Source organism: Nycticebus coucang, chromosome 18, assembly GCF_027406575.1.
Source record: "Nycticebus coucang isolate mNycCou1 chromosome 18, mNycCou1.pri, whole genome shotgun sequence".
Lineage (NCBI taxonomy): Eukaryota > Metazoa > Chordata > Mammalia > Primates > Lorisidae > Nycticebus > Nycticebus coucang.
In genome coordinates this window covers 122,060-141,281 of record NC_069797.1, presented here as the reverse complement: position 1 = coordinate 141,281, position 19,222 = coordinate 122,060, and the positions used below count along the sequence as shown (strand labels likewise).

Here is a 19,222-nt window from a genome sequence, read left to right as displayed (position 1 = left end):
CAGCTCGGGAAAAGGAGGCAGGGGTGGCAATAGTCAGCACCAATATCCTTGGTCTCAGAGGTTTCCTCAGAACATGTTTGAAATGGCTCCAATGCAATATGAACCAGCTGATATGTTGCCCATATTTCTCTGCATATAAAATTGCCTTTTTGGTGGGTACAATGTAGAGCCTGACCCACTTTATTCCAGACTTTCAAATTAACCTGGAGTTTCTGGTCAGGCATGAACCAGTGGCAATGCTTAACAACCACATGGAAAAGTTCCCACGGATTACTGGTTTTTACTGGAATTTTAGTGGTACAAATCAGAGTTTTTAAAATGGCAATATACTGGTCCTCCAAAGAGGAAGAGAGCTGAAGACTCATATTATTTCTTCCCATGTTTCTTGCTATGCTGGAGATGTCCCACATACTCTGCATGGCAATTGCACCATCCCAGTTACAGGGTTCTCAAGCTTACCTCAAGAGGCTTCAGCAAAGATCTCTCCGAGGTGTCCTGGTGAAGATGGCTGTCCTCCAGCCCAGTGTCCAGAAAGGCTTTCTGCTCCTTTGCGATCCCCTTATCCTGCCAACTACACCAATATGTTGCATGACAAAGACGTGAACAAACAGCAGCTTTGCTATGGGTATAAACTCGCTCCTGTAATTATTAAGTCAAGAAAAAGACTGCATAGTATGGGACAGCGTGTAGCAAAGTTCTTTCTTCAGGTTTTGATTTTATACCTTTCTAGTCATGTACACACTTAATGTATCATCTGTTAGTTTTACCATTACCTCATTTTACCTATCTGAAATTAACTTGTAAGGAAATACCCTGTTACCATATCAACACAATCACTTCTGCAGAATTAAATGAAATTGAAAGCAAAAGACTTATTCAGAAGATCAGTGAAACAAAAAGTTGGTTTTTTGAAAAGATACATAAAATTAAAAAAAATAAAAAATAAAAAAAAAGAAAGAAAAGATAAATAAAATTGATAAAGCCTTGGCTAGACTAACCAGCAATAGAAAAACAAGATCTTTAATAACTACAATCAGAAATGATGAAGGGGAAATAACAACAGATGCCACAGAAATATAAATAATTCTCAACAATTATTATTAAAAACAAACCCTATTTTCAGCAATATGAAAATGTGGAGGAGATGGAACAAATCTGGACGCACCATACCTTCCAAAACTCAGCCAGAAAGATTTAGAAATCTTGAATAGACCAATATCAAGGACTGAAATAGCATTTTTTGTTGTACAAAGCCTACAAAAAACAAAAACCCCTAGACCAGATGGTTTCACACAAGAATTCTATTAAACCTTCACAAAGGAACTAATTCCTATAATGCATAAACTTTTCCAAAATATAGAGAAAGAAGGAATCCTCCACCAACACATTCTATGAAGCAAATATCACCCTGATCCCAAAATCAGAAAAGGACCCCCCAAAAATTAAAGGTATAGACCAATATCATTAATAAATATCAATGCAAAAATATCCAACAAGACATTAGCAAACAGAATACAATACATTAAAAAGGTTATTTGGGCAGCACCTGTGGCTGAGTGAGTAGGGCGCCGGCCCCATATGCTGAGGGTGGCGGGTTCAAACCCAGCCCCGGCCAAACTGCAACAAAAAAATAGCCAGGCGCTGTGGCGGGCGCCTGTAGTCCCAGCTGCTCGGGAAGCTGAAGCAAGAGAATTGCATAAGCCCAAGAGTTAGAGGTTGCTGTGAGCCGTGTGACGCCATGGCACTCTACCCAAGGGTGGTACAGTGAGACTCTGTCTCTGCAAAAAAAAAAAAAAAAAAGTTATACACCATGATCAACTGGGTTTTATTCCAGAGACACAAGGTTTGTTCAACATACACAGATCTATAAATATAATATCATACAGCACATAAATAGAATCAAAAGCAAAGACCATATGATCCTTTCAATGAATGCAGAAAAGGCTTTTGACAATGTCCAACGTCTTTTCATGATAAAAATGCTCAAGAAAATAGGCTTAGAAGGAACATTCCTTAAGCTGATGGAGGATATCTACAGCAAACCCACACAGCCAGTATCATAGTGAATGGAGTAAAACTGAATGCATTCCTGCTCAAGTCTGGAACCAGACAAAGATGCCCACTGTCTCCATTGCTATTTAACATAGTTGGAAGTCCTAGCCATTGCAATTAGGCAAGAGAAGGAGATCAAAGGAATCCAAATAGAGGCAGAAGAGGTCAAACTCTCCCTCTTTGCAGATGACATGATCTTATATCTGGAAAACCCCAGGAACTCAACTACAAAGCTCTTAGAAGTGATCAATGCCAGGGTGCTCCCCTGGGGTAGGGTCTGTCAAGACCTGTGGATCTGGTGGCAACTGACTGAAGAAATATAAAGTTACCAAAAAAAAAAAAAATGAGAAAGAAAGAAACAAGACACACAGAATAGAATTTTCAGAGGTGGGAACTGAGGGTACCACCACCCTCGTGTGGGGTTCTGATGGTGGTCCGAAGTGTCAGTTCCACTCAGCTTTTATTGAAGGCTATTTGCTCATTAGCCTAAAGGGTAAGCTGAAGAAGGGAACAAAGATGTCAGCAGTTTCTTTGAGTGAACACATTAGCTCCTATTGTTTGAATAATCATTAACTTTAAGGGTTTGAGTAGTCTTGAGAAATCTGGAACCTGAGTCTTGTGTGAGAACAGCCTGTTGTCTGAAGTCACACATGCATATTTTAGGGGGGTGTTAATAAAACTAGTTCACTGTGCAGTAAAATGCCACTGGTGTCAATCTCCTCTGAAGAATCAGAAGGAGAGAAGAATTATCCTCTCATCACCACCACAGAGGGCCTTCCTCTGCAATAAGGGATATAAGCCCTCCTACCTATATTTCAGGGCTCGAGATGTTATCTTGATCTCTGCCTCAATCTAATACAAATCTCCACAATGGGCATTTGCTTTGACTGTTTATTGGGTGAAAATGGCCTAGTTAATGTATCTTGCTACAGCATCTTCTGTGGCCATTATTTTCTCCAGTGTTTACAGATCCAGCAAGGGTGTTTGAAAGCTGTATCCTTAATAGGCCAAAGTTGTAGGAAAGGTAGGAAACTAGTTCAGATAAAATGTTTAGGCTCAGTGCCTGTGGCTCAAGCTGCTAGGGCACCAGCCACATACACCTCAGCTGGCGGATTTGAACCCAGCCTGCTCAGCACAAACAACATTGACAGCTGTACTCAAAAAATAGCCCAGTGTTGTGGTGGGCACCTGTAGTCCCAGCTACTTGGCCAGTGGAGGCAGGAGAATTTCTTGAGCTCAGGAGTTGGAGGTTGCTGTGAGCTGTGATGCCACGGCACGCTACCCAGGGTAAAAGCTTGAGGCTCTGTCTCCAAAAAAATAAATAAATAAATAACAATACCTGGTTTAAAGGCAAATTAACTGACTTTTCTTTGTTCTGATTCACTAATCTTACTTTTTTTTTTTTTTTTAGAGACAGAGTCTCACTTTATCACCCTTGGTAGAGTGCCATAGCATCACAGCTCACAGCAATCTCCAGCTGTTGGGCTTAGGCAATTCCCTTGCCTCAGCCTCCCCAGTAGCTGGGACTACAGGCACCCACCACAACACCTGGCTATTTTTTTGTTGCAGTTTGGCCAGGGCTGGGTTTGAACCCTTCACTCTCAGTATATGGGGCCAGCAACCTACTCACTGAGCCAAAGGCACTGCCCTCACTAAGTTTACTTTTTAATTTTTCCCTTTCTCTGGGGGTGTTTTCTCTTGCCAAGAATGAGGTCTTCAGTCCCCATTCTTCCAACAGATCAAGGAATATAGCAGCATCTCAGGTTGCAAAAGCAATACCCACAAATCAGTAGCCTTCATATATGCCAACAATGTCAAGCCAAGAACTAAATCAAAGACTCTATTCCCTTTATAATGGCACCAAAGAAGATGAAATATCTGAGAATATATCTTTAAAAAGACGTGAAAGATCTCTATAAAGAGAATTATTAAACTATGAGGCAGGAAATAGCAGAAAATGTCAACAAATGGAAGAACATACCATACTCATGGCTGGGAAGAAGTAACATCACTAAAATGTCCATACTACCCTAAATTTAATAAAATCCCCATCAAAGCAACACTGTCATACTTTAAATATCTTGAAAAAATAGTACTTTTATTTATACAGAACTAGAAAAAAAACTGAATAGAAAATACAGTTCTTAGAAATAAAAACGAATCTGTAGGTATCATGTTGCCAGACTTTAGGCTATATGACAAAGGTATTGTGATCAAAACTGCATAGTACGGGCACAAAAATAAAGATACAGGTCTATGGAATATAGAAACTAGAGATGAATCCAGCCACATATCATCATTTAATCTTTGATAAGCCTAACAGAAATGTGCAATGAGGAAAAGAATCCTTATTTAATAAATGGTGCTGGGACAACAGGTTATCCACATGCAGAAGACTGCAACTGGACCCACACCTCTCACCACTGATAAAAATTGATTTTTGTTGGATAAAAGATTTTTTAAGGGTGACTATTTAAACTAAAAACAATAATATACAAATTGTCTTACTCATTTGATTGAAAGGGCTATAAAATTCAACATACTGACAAAGGAAGCAACATAATCACATAGATAATACCTCTGCTAATTGCTTTTAACCTTACTTCTTCCTTAAAAGACCTGCATATTTAGCTATTCAATTTTCTAGACTGCATGATGGCTGTGAGGCTGGCCTACCATAAGTGACTGAAAGAAAGTCACGTTGGTAAGCTGACACTGGCTTGTGTATTTTTAAAAACGGAGAGAAAGTGGCAAATTGTGCCACATGGAGGGGGGTGGAGACAAGATGGCTGACTGAAGCCAGCTTTCCACAGAGGCTTCCATCCAGAAGGAGAGTTAAAGGACAGAAATTTAGCAAGTAACCTGGTGGATTAGAGCTGCAAGAAGAGAGAAGGTTGAAGAACACACCTCAACCCCGCTGAGGTGAGCTGCGACCCCAAGGATACAAATGAAAGGTACAAAATCCATCACCAAGTGGATGGGAGTCCCCTCCATGAGAACAGCTGGGAGTGCCCCACAAACAAATGAGCAGAGTTTAAAGGTTGTCTCACTACACTCCACAGGACAGACCCTCTAAAAAGAGGACCTACCTCCCCTACTAGGGTGGCACGGCATTCTTCTGCCAGGCATAAAACTGTATAAAACTGTATATATTCTCTACCCGCAATTCTGACCTCCCAGCACTCCCTGATATCTGGAGGCCTGTCCCCGAGGAGTCCAGCTTCTTGGGTGATTTCTCGAGGGGTGTGGACAGGGCCTAGACTGCAGCTAGTCAGTGCTGATTCTGTGGCATGGGAGTGAGGAGAGGACAGTCGGCTGAGAGGAAATCACACCGGAACTGCAGTGCCCCGAGGCTCACTCCCAGATATTCTGAAGCCACACCCCCTGTCTCCCTGGGCAACCAGTGTAGGCCGGGCATCTTATCAGGTGGCAACCACCACGGAACAGATCTGGGATGGAAACTCATGTCCATGAGTAAAGGGTTTGCCTGAGGTGGGACCAGCCTGGGTGGATCCCGGGGACTAGAAAACGGACGTGCACAGCCAGGAAATTCCCAGGGCGGGGCTGACTCAGAGGACTGCTTTACTGAGCCTAAGATGGACCCGGCCCTCCAAGGATCATCAGCCTATAGACAAAGGAAGGCAGGAGGCTAGAACTGACAGCTAACTGAATACAAACCTGCAAGAGCAAAACAGGGCCCTAGGCGCAGGCTCTGGGAACTCATAACACCTTCTCTTCTGCAGTGGAATTTAGCAGCGACAGAAACAAATTCCCACAAAGTTGTTCTGTTCTGTCAGTAATATCAATCAGGGGTGGGGCTGGAACTGAGTGAACATCCCCCAGCCTCCATCAAGTGCCCAAGGTTGTCGGCCTTACCTCCCCCTGCTGGACAGAGGCAGAGTTCAGTGGCCTGGCTGAGCCGATATAGATTTCCTTGTGATTCAGGCAGGTTCAAACCCCTGGAGTATCTGTTCACTAGAGGCAACGGGGTCACAGCCCTCTGGAGCTACAGTGACTGGGTGTGACAGAGGTGCAAGGTGGGGAAGGAGGCATCAACCTTCCCAGGCTAATCTATTTGCTGGGTGGATCCTCATGAATTTACAGAGCACTGAAGCAAGTCATATCTGAGTTGTCACCAGAACCCTGTGATGCAGTTGCCACAGACCTTTTAAACTCTCCCACCTGAGACAGGTACTGACTGAGACAAATGATTTGGACATTTTGAACTGAGCCAGTCGCCTGAGGACTATTCAAGTGGTGCCTTGGGTGTGCGGTTTTAGGACGGTTTGATTTTCCTTTTCCAATTGTTGCCTGTGGGGAGCGGTGTGACTAAATTGCTGGTATTTCTCCATAGCTGAGACTTCAACCCAGAGTAACTCCTTCACTAGGGTTGAACAGAGACCAGCTAAAAACAAGACAGAACCACTTAGCCCCACCACACCAAACAGGTCCCCAGTTTCTCAGGCTATAGCACTGTACAGGTCATCGACAAAGCTCCAGGGGAAAAATCAAATGGTGTAAAATAATCAAAGGGTGGAATCAGCGGAAAAATTCTGGTAGCAAGAATAACCAGAATAGATCAACCACCCCAAGAACAGATACGGCAGATGTAACTGAAGATCCCATTCATAAACAGCTGGCTGAGATATCAGAAATCAAATTCAGAATTTGGATTGAAAACAAGATTAATAGAATGGTGGAAAATTTGGAATTAGAAATTTGAGGAGCAATTCAAAAGTTGTCTCAAAAATTTAATGAATTTAAAGACAAAACCACCAAAGATTTTGACATACTGAAGCAAGAAGTTGCAGCCCTCAACCATCTGAAAAATACAGGAGAATCCCTCAGTAATAGAGTGGAGCAAGGAGAAGAAAGGATTTCTGATACCGAAGACAAAGCCTTTGAATGCTCCCAAACACTCAAAGAGGAAGAGAAATGGAGAGCAAAAATGGATCATTCTCTCCAAGAGCTCTGGGATAATTCAAAGAAGGCAAATAGCCACCTCATTGGAATCCCTGAAGTGATGAAGTGGCCTTGCAAGAGAATTTTCCAGACATGCCAAGAGATTCTGAAATTCAGATACCAGACAGTTTCAGTACCCCAGAATGACTCAATCCAAATAAACATCCCCCAGGCATATCATAATTAACTTCACTAAAGTTAATATGAAGGAGAAAATTCTCAAAGCAGCCAGACACAAGAAATCCATTACCTACAAAGGGAAGAATATTAGAATGACTGCAGATCTCTCTGCTGAAACTTTTCAAGCCAGACTAGGGTGGTCATCAATGTTTAATCTCCTAAAGCAAAATAACTTTCAACCCCAGACCCAGTATCCAGCTAAACTGAGTTTCATTTATGATAGAGAAATTAAATACTTTTATGACATTCATATGTTGAAGAAATTTGCCATAACCAAACCAGCTCTTCAGAATATTCTCAGACACATCCTCCACAATGACCAGCCCAATCCTCTACCACAAAAGTAAACTCACTCAGAAACTTTTGATCAAATTCCAACTTCCACAGTGGCAAAAGGATTAAAAATGTCCACTGGACTTTTGAAAAACTCAATACTCAAAATTTTACCACACTTATCAATATTATTCATTAATGTGAACGGCTTAAACTGTCCTCTAAGGAGGCACAGATTAGGTAACTGGATACAAAAACTCAGGAGATATTTGCTGCATACAAGAGTCACATCTTACCTTAAAAGATAATATAGACTCAGGGTGAAAGGATGGTCATCCATATTTCAGGCAAATGGTAATCAGAAAAAAAGCAGGTGTTGCAAACTATTTCCAGGCAGTAGGCTTTAAACCAACAAAAGTAAGGAAGGATATGAATGGTCACTTCATATTTGTTAAGGGTAATACTCAATATGATGAGATTTCAATTATTAATGTTTATGCACTCAACCAGAATGCACCTCAATTTATTAGAGAAATTCTAACAGACATGAGCAACTTTATTTCCTCCAGCTCCATAATAGTCGGAGATTTCAACACTCCTTTGGCAGTGTTGGATAGATCCTCCAATAAGAATCTGAGCAAAGAAATTTTAGATTTATACCTAACCATCCAACGTTTGGATTTAGCAGACATCTACAGAACATTTCATCCCAAGAAAACTGAATACACATACTTCTCATAAGCCCATGGAACATATTCCAAAATTGATCACATCTTAGGTCACAAGTCTAACCTCAGCAAATTAAAAGGAATAGAAATTATTCCTTGCATCTTCTCGGACCACCATGGAATAAAAGTTGAACTCAGTAACAACAGGAATCTGCATATTCATACAAAAACATGGAAGTTAAATAACCTTGTGCTGAATGATAGCTGGGTTAGAGATGAGATTAAGAAGGAAATTGCCAAATTTTTGGAACAAAACCACAATGAAGACACAAATTATAAGAACCTCAGGGATACCGCAAAAGCAGTCCTAAGAGAGAAATTTATAGCACTACAAGCCTTCCTCAAGAGAACAGAAAGAGACAAAGTTAATAACTTAATGGGACATCTCAAGCAACTGGAAAAGGGAAAACATTCCAACCCAAAACCCAGTAGAAGAAAAAAAATAACCAAAATTGGAGCAGAATTAAATGAAATTGAAAACAAAAGAATTATACAGCAGATCAATAAATCAAAAAGTTTGTTTTTTGAAAAGGTCAATAAAATAGATAAAACTTTGGCTAACCTAACCAGGAAAAAAAAAAGTAAAATCTCTAATCTCATCAATCAGAAATGACAAAGATGAAATAACAGACTCCTCAGAAATTCAAAAAATCCTTTATGAATATTACAAGAAACTTTGTTCTCAGAAATATGAAGATCTGAAGGAAATCTACCAATAATTGGAATGTAACCTTCCAAGAGCCAGAATCAAGTGGAAATTTTAATCAGGCAAATATCAAGTTCTAAAATAGCATCAACCATATAAAATCTCCCTAAAAAGAAAAGCCCGGGACCAGATGGCTTCACATCAGAATTCTACCAAACCTTTAAAGAGCAACTAGTAGCTATATTACTCAACCTGTTCCAAAATGTAGAAAAAGAAGGAAGACTACCAAACACGTTCTATGAAGCAAACACCACCCTGATCCCAAACCACGAAAAGCCCCAACAAATAAAGAAAATTATAGACCAATATCACTAATGAATATAGATGCAAAAATATTCAACAAGATCCTAACAAACAGAATCAGCAACGCATCAAACAAATTATACATCATGACCTAGTGGGTTTTATCCCAGGATCTCAAGGCTGGTTCAATATATGTAAATCTATAAGTATAATTCATCACATAAACAAATTAAAAACAAAGACCATACGATTCTCTCAACTGATGCAGAAAAAGCTTTTGATAATATCCAGTATTCCTTCATGATCAGAACACTTAAGAAAATTGGTATAGAAGGGACATTTCTTAAAACTGATAGAGGCCATCTACAGTAAACCCACAGCCAATATCATATGGAATAGAGTTAAACTGAAATCATTTCCATTCAGATCAAGAACCAGACAAGGCCGCCCATTGTCTCCACTGCTCTTTGACATTGTAATGGAAGTTTTAGCCACTGCAATTAGGGAAGAATAGGTGATCAAGGGTATCCATATAGGGTCAGAAGAGATCAAACTTTCACTCTTCGCAGATGATATGATTGTATATCTGGAAAAGACCAGGGATTCTACTACAAAACTCTGAGAAGTGAACAAGGAATGCAGCAGCACCTCAGGTGACAAAATCAACATTCATAAATCAGTAGCCTTTATAAATATTAACAATAGTAAGCTGGAAAAACAGTTAAGGACTCTATTCCATTCACAGTAGTGCCAAAGAAGATGAAATATTTGGGAGTTTATCTAACAAAGGACGTGAAAGATCTCTATAAAGAGAACTATGAAACTATAAGACAAAAATAGCTGAAAATGTTAACAAATGGAAAAACATACCATGCTCGTGGCTGGGAAGAATCAACATTGTTAAAATGTCCATACTACCCAAAGCAATATACAATTTTAATGCAATCCCTATTAAAGCTCCACTGTCATACTTTGAAGATCTTGAAAAAATAATACTTCGCGTTATATGGAATCAGAAAAAACCTCGAATAACCAAGACATTACTCAGAAATAAAAACAAAGCAGGAGGAACCACGCTACCAGACCTCAGACTATACTATAAATCGATAGTGATCAAAACAGCATGGTACTGGCACAAAAACAGAGAAGTATTTATCTGGAACAGAATAGAGAACCAAGAGATGAATCCAGCTACTTACCATTATTTGATCTTTAACAAGCCAAGTAAAAACATTCAGTGTGGAAAAGATTCCCTATTTAACAAATGGTGCTGGGTGAACTGGCTGGCAACCTGCAGAACTGAAACTGGACCCACACCTTTCACCATTAACTAAGATAGACTCTCACTGGATAAAAGATTTAAACTTAAGACATGAAACTTTAGTTTCATGAGTGCAGGGAAAAACCTTGAAGAAATCCGTCTGGGCGAGTATTTTATGAGGAGGACCCCCCAGGCAATTGAAGCAGCTTCCAATATACATCAAACTAAAAAGCTTCTGCACATCCAAGAACACAGTAAGTGAAGCAAGCAAACAGCCCTCAGAATGGGAGAAGATATTTGCAGGTTATGTCTCTGACAAAGGTTTAATAACCAGAATCCACAGAGAACTCAAACGTACAAGCAAGAAAAGAACAAGTGATCCCATCACAGGCTGGGCAAGGGACTTGAAGAGAAACTTCTCTGAAGAAGACAGGCACACTGCCTACAGACATATGAAAAAATGCTCATCATCTTTAATCATCCGAGAAATGCAAATCAAAACTACTTTGAGATATCATCTAACTCCAGTAAGATTAGCCCATATCACAAAATCCCAAGACCAGAGATGTTGGTGTGGATGTGGAGAAAAGGGAACACTTCTACACTGCTGGTGGGAATGCAAATTAATACATTCCTTTTGGAAAGATGTTTGGAGAACACTTAGAGATCTAAAAATAGACCTGCCATTCAATCCTATAATTCCTCTACTAGGTATATACCCAGAAGACCAAAAATCACATTATAAGAAAGATATTTGTACCAGAATGTTTATTGCAGCCCAATTCATAAGTGGTAAGCCATGGAAAAAGCCCAAGTCCCCATCGATCCATCAATGGATTAATAAATTGTGGTATATGTACACCATGGAATATTATGCAGTCTGAACAAAAGATGGAGATTTTACCTCTTTCATATTTACATGGATGGAGCTAGAACATATTCTTCTTAGTGAAGTATCTCAAGAATGGAAGAAAAAGTATCCAATGAAACTAATTTATGGCTTTCACATGAAAGCTATAACCCAGATATAACCTAAGAATAGGGGGAAGGAGGAGAGGGTGAGGATGGATGAGGGAGAATGGGCAGAGGGACAGTGATTGGTGGGATTACACCTGTGGTGCATCTTACAAGGGTACATGTGAAACTTCGTAAGTGTGAAGTATAGATGTCTTAACACATAACTAGGAGGGTGCCAGGAGGGCTGTGTTGACCAGTGTGATGAAAATGTGTCAAACGGTCTATAGAACCAGTGTATGGTACCGCATGATCTCATTAATGTACACAGCTATGATTTAATAATTAACAAAAAAAGAAAAAAAATGTGCCACATGTACTTACAGAATCCAAAGGATCATTCTGAATAAATGTGAAAGAAATAACTGATCCTTGAGTAAATACAATCTCTTGGCTGACTTAAAACTAGGAGAGTGAGTCTGTGAGCACTAACAATGCCACATAGAAATGCCTAGAAACGTCATTTTTTAGTACTCAGTTTAGTAGACCATATCTTGCCTGAATATGTTCATTATTTACAAAATATTCCCTTTTGGCCTCTGAAATTTAGCCATTTATTTTGGCTGTTAGCTGCTTCTTTCCAAATGCTAGCCAATACTGCAGTTATATCTAATATTAAAATACTCTTACACATGAATTACAAATATTAATAATGTAACTCTGCATGTATAAATATCTCAATATTTCTAGACTCAGCATTCAGAATGTACCTAAAAGTGGGGTTTTTTGGTACCGATGGTATTTTGTTTTAATTATCATTGTTTCAAAAGTGCTCTGTACATAGCAAAGCCCCAAACTGCAAAAACAGTAGCACCAAAACTTGCTCAAAGCCAAAATGTAGAGCTCTTGAGGTTGTGTCAGGTGCGGGTACATGGCCATTGTTGTCAATTTAACAAAGATATCCTTACTGGATGCATCAGCAGTATTGCAAGTGAAGGCTTGTGGTGGAGGCATTTTGTGTTTCCTGCAGAAATCAGTAGGTGAAATACTATATTCTTGCTTAACTTCATGTAGGTCTGACTTTGCAGCTACGATTAAGCAGGGCATTCTGCTGTCCATAAAGTGTTGCTTAAAAAACCTGGCACAGTATTCAAAGGATTTGGGATTACTGACATCATATACCAGGCACACAACACCACAAATGATCTCAGCCTCAGTTAGAAATTCCAATTATGAGATATCATGCAACAACAAGTATTTCTCTTGTCCATATACATAAACAGTGTTAATTGCATAGTAGGATTTATGATCATCATGAATTTTCTTCTGCCTCATTAAGTTTCTTCCAAGAAGAGCCTGAAGAACTCCACTTTTCCCACAGTTTTTCATTCCAATTAAGTTACATCTGAACACACTTCTTTTTCTTTTATTAGTATTATATCATAGCTGTGTACATTAATGCGATCATGGGGCACCATGCACTGGTTTTATAAACAGTTTGGCACATTTTCATCACACTGGTTAACATAGCATTTCTGGCATTTTCTTAGTAATTGTGTTAAGACAATCATATTCTGCATTCACTAAGTTTCACATGTACCCTTGTAAAGAGGAAGAGAAATGGAGAGCAAAAACAGATCATTCCCTCAGAGAGCTTTGGGATAATTCAAAGAAGGCTAATATCCACCTCATTGGAATCCCTGAAAGTGATGAAGTGGCCTTGCAAGGCACAGAGATCCTTCTCCATGAAATTATGAAAGAGAATTTTCCAGACATGCCAAGAGATTCTGAAACTTGGATAGCAGACAGTTTCAGAATGCCAGCACAACTCAATCCAAATAAGACATCCCCCAGGCATATTATAATTAAATTCACTAGTGTAAATATGGAAAAGATTAACACACTCCTTTGAGTCTGTTTTTTTCTTTAGGTCGACCTTTTTATCTCTTGTTACCGTAATGCCTAAAGCTTGAGACTCTTGTTCAGTCAATATTGAATAGCCTAGGTAGCCCAAATACTACAGGCATGGCTGTACATCTAAATAGGTTGTGAGGATCCACTGGGAAAGGAATCCCTGGTAGGTTATCCAGCTTCTTTCTTGGTACAAACTGTGTTATTCACATCTGGCCCCCAAGGTATATAAGGGAAAACTTTGAATAAATTTTTAAGCTCATCAGGTGACAAAGCATAGTTTCTATCCAAATCATGCTTGTCAAAGGTGCTCTGGAGAAACAAATATGCATGATGATTTAATTCAGTAGGGCAATCAGGAGGTATTTTTAGCAGGGGAAATAAACATTCAGGCATCAAATTCAGATTATCATCCTAACCGAATTATCGAAGCACAGTCCAAGTAGTTCTGTGTCTCCCTCTCTGGATAAAAAGTGTGTGTAAAAAGAGAAAACCTTTCAGTGTCAATCCACTATCAGCCACACCATCACTTATGTGCTTCCTTACTACATTCTTGACATCTTCCAAAGCTTGAGGAGCTAATGAAGTGTTGAAACAAATTTTCTGAAAGAAGTTGAGGTTGAGCTCAGCATCATTGAGGGTACCATCATTATCTTGGTCAGATATTTTAAATATACGAATAAGGGCTTTTATACAAGCTGGTTTCATCTCCTTCTCCTCTGGGAAATACAGGGGTCCCGTAGGAAGAAGAACAGCTTTCTGTGCATGATAAAATAGCTCTGATATGTTCTTCAGGTTTTTTGCTGAACACTCCACACAGGTTTCTATTTCTGTATACTGGATCATAATAGGAAGGATGGTCTCCATACTACTATATTCCACCAGATCAGATTTTTTCCCAACTAACATTAAAGGCAGCCTGCTGCTATCTTTGTCTATTCTCTCATTTATGAGAGGAATTCATCAACTCGATACCTTATCAATAGAATGCTTATTGTTAACAGCATACACTATGCAAATGACATTAGCCTGTGATATTTCTTGATGAAGTTGTTCATGACTTTGTTCTGCTTCTGAGTAATCTACAACATGTGTTGGAACTCTCTCAGGGGTGACATCAGCTGTAATGGTGATTTCTTCAGCTCGAGGAAGAATCTCTTCTGGGAATTCTTCACTGACCAGAGACATAATCAGTGATGTCTTCCCAACTCTAGGTTCTGGCACCAGCAGGATCCGCAGGTCTTTCTTCATGTCTGCTGCCCACACGCTTGGAGTGGACTCCTTTCACCAGGTGCACCCACTCCACGGTGCTGGTCTCCCCACACTACTGGCACCACCTGCCAGCCTCTTCAGCTGCCCAGGCCCACCACACGGCCTCCTCAGTTACTTCAGAGCACCTGAGCCAGGACAGCCCAGCGGGACTGGATAAAAGATTTAAATTTAATACACAAATAAAAATTCTAGAAGAGAGTGTGGGGAAAACACTTGAAGATATTGGCCTGGGGAAAAACTTTATGAAGAAGACCACCTACCCACCCACCCACCCCCTGCAATTGCAGCAACACCAAAAATAAATAACTCGGACTTGATCAAGCTAAAGAGCTTTTGCACAGCTAAGAGTACCACAGAGCAAACAGATAGCCCTCAGAATGGGAGAAGATTTTTGCAGGCTACGAATCTGACTAAGGCCTGATAACTAGAATCTACAGAGAACTCAAAATGAACAATAAGAATAGTGCAAACAACCAGCTCTATAAGCAGACAAGAGATGTGAATAGAAACCTCTCTGAGCATAACAGACAAATAACCAACAAACACATGAAAAAATGCTCATTGTCTTTAATCATCAGAGAAATGCTAATCAAAACCACTCTATTATATCACCTAACCCCAGCGAGATTAGCCCACGTCACAAAGTCACAAAACACCAGATGCTGGTGTAGATGTGGAAAGAAGGGAATACTGCTCATGGGACTGCAAACTAATACAGCCCCTTTGGAGAGAAGTATGGAGAATCCTCAAAGATCTAAAAGTAGACCTTCCATTTGACCCTACCATCCCAGTACTAGGTATCTACCCAGAAGAACAAAAATCATTTTACCACAAAGACATTTACACTAGCATGTTTATTGCAGCTCAATTCATAATTGCCAAGTCGTGGAAGCAACCTAAGTGCCCATCAACCCATGAATGATCAACAAACTGTGGTATATGTACACCATGGAATGTTATTGAGCCATGAGAAAAGATGGAGACTTTACATCTTTTACATTTACCTGGATGGAGTTGAAATACATTCTTCTTAGTACAGTATCGCAAGAATAGAAAAATAAATATCCAATGTATTCCATACTAATATGAAATCAATATATAAACAATCGCATGTTCCTAAGAACAATAAAACACTATTATAGTCCAGTTCAGGGGTAGAGGGAAGTGGGAGAGGGGAGGATGTATGGCGGAAGGAGGGAGGGCATCTGGTAGGATCTCACCTAATGTGCACATTGTGAGGGTACATAACACACCACCTGGGTGATGGGCTCTTCTACAAATGGAACTTTATCCTGGAAGTGACAACAATGTAACCTAAATATTGTACCCTCATATTAATTTGAATAAAGTTAAAAAAATAAAAAAGAGATCTTAACAAAACATCAATAAACCAAAGTTAGCAACCCAATAAATGTTGCCATAACCATGCAACATTCATCCCTAGGAGCCAAAGATGGTTCAAAAAATACAAATCATTAGATTTGATATCACATATTAACAGATGGAAAAAAAATGAGGATTCACCTCAAAAGATGTGAGAAAAGCAACAGAAGAAATGCAATTCTTTTCATGATAAAAATGTTCAACAGACTAGGTACAGGAGGAATTTACCTTGACACAGCAATGGCCATAAATGAAAAGCCCAGCACTAATGTCAGTCAGTCTTGAAATACTGAAAGTATTAAATCTAAAATCAGGAGCACCATGATGTAGTCCACGCTTCCAAATTCTACTCAAGATAGTTATGGAAGTCCTAACCAGAACAATTAAACAAGAAAGAAAAAAGTCACCTAGCTTGGAAAGTAAAAGTTAAGATCAAACTAATTGCAGATTGATAAACAAGCAAAACACAAGACTACACTTGAAACTATTTCAAAATTCAGTTGTTCACATACCCAGAACAGGATCTCAGGAGACAGGACCCCCATGGAGGTTTCAGACCCCACTTAGGCAAACAGGGCCATGGGCCCAGAAGGACCATGGGGCTTGTACCTGATGACCCAGCTCATTCCTTAACTCCCTCTCAGCAGGGACCCAGGCTCACAGGGAGCGAGGCCGGGTCTCCTCTCACCTCCTTTGGGAGCAGCTCTCCCAGTCTCAGTGGCCTCCCGGGTCTTTCCGTTAGACTTCCCTGGGGGGTGTGGCTCCAAGAACCTGCCTCACCTCCTGGCCTCCCAGGACTGCTGTCAGTACAATCCCAGCTGGCACCTGCATCCACTGGGCATCTCTCGGCCCTGGGCAGCGAGAGAAGGGGTGAGCCTTTGCAAGTGAACAACCTGAGCCCGCGGAAACAGGCTCACGCCTGTGGGGGTTGTGAAGCGGTGTCCAGGCACTCGGGGACAGCGGCCCTCACAGGCCTCCCCGTGCCCACTGTAGCTGCACTCGGGCTCCGGACAGGGGCTGAGTGGGCTACCCCAGCGCCTATGCGCCCACCGCCAGCCTCAGCGGAGGCCGTGGGAGGCTCCAGGGCCCATAGCGTGGGAAGACCAGAGCGTAGGGCGGCGTCCTCCGCAGCTGGGAGCTGCCTGGGCCTCCCTGGCCTGGTCCAGGAACCGCCTGGTCTCCACATCCCCTAGGGGCCCCCAGCCCCTAGGACACACACCCTTCTCCACGTGCAGAGGATCGGAGTCAGGACTGCTCCCTGATGCCGGCTGACCTTGAGGCAGGACACCGCCTCCCGCAGACTCCTGCAGTCGAGATCATCTCCCCTCTCCCCGCCTCAGCCCACGGCTGACCCGGAGGTTGGCAGAGGCGGCTCTGGGGGGAGCAGATGGTCTGGGCTGGCGGCTGGGGCAGCACCTCCACCAGTTCTGAGGGGTCGGAGCTAGTGTAAGAGGGAAGGTACTGGGGGCGGTGCAGGCACCACGGGGTGCACAGAGGACACAGGGACTGCCAGGGGAGCAGACCAGGGATGCCCAGCGCCTGGCTCAGAGCTACTGAGGGCTCAGAAGCAGCGGGGCCAGGACCCTGGTGGACAGAAGGTGGCAAAACGGTGCTCACCTCCCAGGCCCTGCACGGAGGATACACTGAGAGGTGGTCCAGGCGCCTACGCCCCTGTCGCAGAAGGTGTTGGGGGCGAGGGGGGTCGCAGCTAGTATCCTGCATGTGCTGGCGGACTACCTGAGGCTCACAGCATAGGAAGTCGCGCTCCCCACACAGGGCAAGAAAAAGAAGCTCACCAGCGCCTGCCGTAGTTGGGTCTCAGGTGGAAGTGACCAGGAACTGCAGGTCAGGGGCTTGAGGGGCAGGGCTGCCCATGGCACTGCGTGCCCAAGACTTCCCGCGCTGGACGTACCCAGCACTGGCTCCAGCCGTCCAGGGATCACCCGGCCTCTGAGCTGGGCTCCTGGGAACAAGACAGCCGCCCAGGTGCATTGGTGGCGGGGGTGCTTGTGGGGCAGCTCCAGGAATGCCCTGAAAGAGGGAAGGGGGGGCATGGCAGTGCCTTTGAAGCAGGTGGTGAAATACATGTCAGCATCAGCCAGGAAAAGGTGCAGACCCGGGGCAGGCGATGGCGCATTACTCTCAGTGGGCAGGTCGGGGTAGGGAAGCTTGGTTGGTCCCCAGCCCTGGCCCTGTTTAAATCCAGTCAGTGCACACAGTCTGGAGAGGGGTGCCTGGGAGACAAATGTGAGGCCTCTGTCTGCCAGCGGCCAGCAGCCAGCAGCCAAAGAGGAGCCGGCGGGAGAAGCGCTGGCCCCGGGAGAGCCCCACTGCGCCCACCTGCAAGCGCAGCGCATGGACTGGCTGGAAGAGCAGCGGCCATTATGCGCACAGGCGGAGACACTGTCTGGGGCGCGTGCACAGGAACCCAACGGGTTTGCTCGGCCTGTACCGTCTGGGACCTTGGAGGGCGCGGAGTGCAGATGCTGGCGATTGCGATTGCGGACAAAGCGAGCTGGCTGGGCTCTGGGGGGTGGAGGGGAGGTGAAGCCCAGCGGGGAGTCGAGGTGTGTGTGAGCACATAGCCCCCTCTATGAAGAAGATCTTCAGCCCCTGGAGTAAGCAGCGGCAGCCGGCCCCAGGCTTTGTCACCAGCCTGCGGAAGATCAGGGGCAGCGTCGCCTGTGACACTGGCAGCATTGATGAGACCTTCACGCAGCCCAGGTACCACATCCGAGCCCAAGATCTGGGCAAGATCCACAAAGCTGCCAGCGGGGGTCAAGTGGGCAAAGTACAGCAGCTCCTCTTCCTCGGGAAAAGCGACGTGAACGAGAGAGACAAGAAGAGAAGGTGATGGGACAGTGCCCAGAGGTGGGGCGGGCTGGGAGCTGTGGCAGGGGAGCCACCGCCTGGGCAGGCCAGGGGACCCCCAACCCTCCTGTCACCGAGGGCTCCCGGCTTTCTTCCCTGCACAGGCCCCCAGCTCCTGGCCGTGAAAACGTTGGTGAGGAGTCCCCACGCCACCTGGGAGCAGCCATGCACATCTCTAGCTGGCTTTCCATCCATGTACAATTCCTCTTACAGAGCACTTTGGTGACAATTTTCAAGTGATTTAAGTAACAAAATTGAATATATACAGCTTTTTTTTTTTAATTTCAATAGCTCTAGGGATACAAGTGTTTTCTGGTACGTGGATGAATTGTATAATGCTGAAGACAAAACTTTCACTGTACCTGTGGCCAGAATGTGTACACTGTACCTGTAGGTAGAGGTTTGTCTATCACCCCCACCACATTC

At 42.8% G+C, this 19,222-nt stretch overlaps 1 protein-coding gene and 1 pseudogene across 1 annotated transcript in view; one reads left to right on the top strand and one right to left on the bottom strand.

The window, feature by feature from the left end:
* Nucleotides 1-12,174: 12,174 nt before the first annotated feature.
* LOC128570582 (mitochondrial Rho GTPase 1-like) lies at nucleotides 12,175-14,536 on the bottom strand (annotated as a pseudogene).
* Nucleotides 14,537-18,518: 3,982 nt separating this feature from the next.
* Nucleotides 18,519-19,222, top strand: part of LOC128570196 (putative ankyrin repeat domain-containing protein 30B-like) — a 55,662-nt gene continuing 54,958 nt past the window's right edge. The window contains exon 1 of the mRNA XM_053569150.1: nucleotides 18,519-18,775. Coding sequence (XP_053425125.1) covers nucleotides 18,519-18,775 — 257 coding nt within the window. The remainder of the gene's footprint in view (nucleotides 18,776-19,222) is intronic.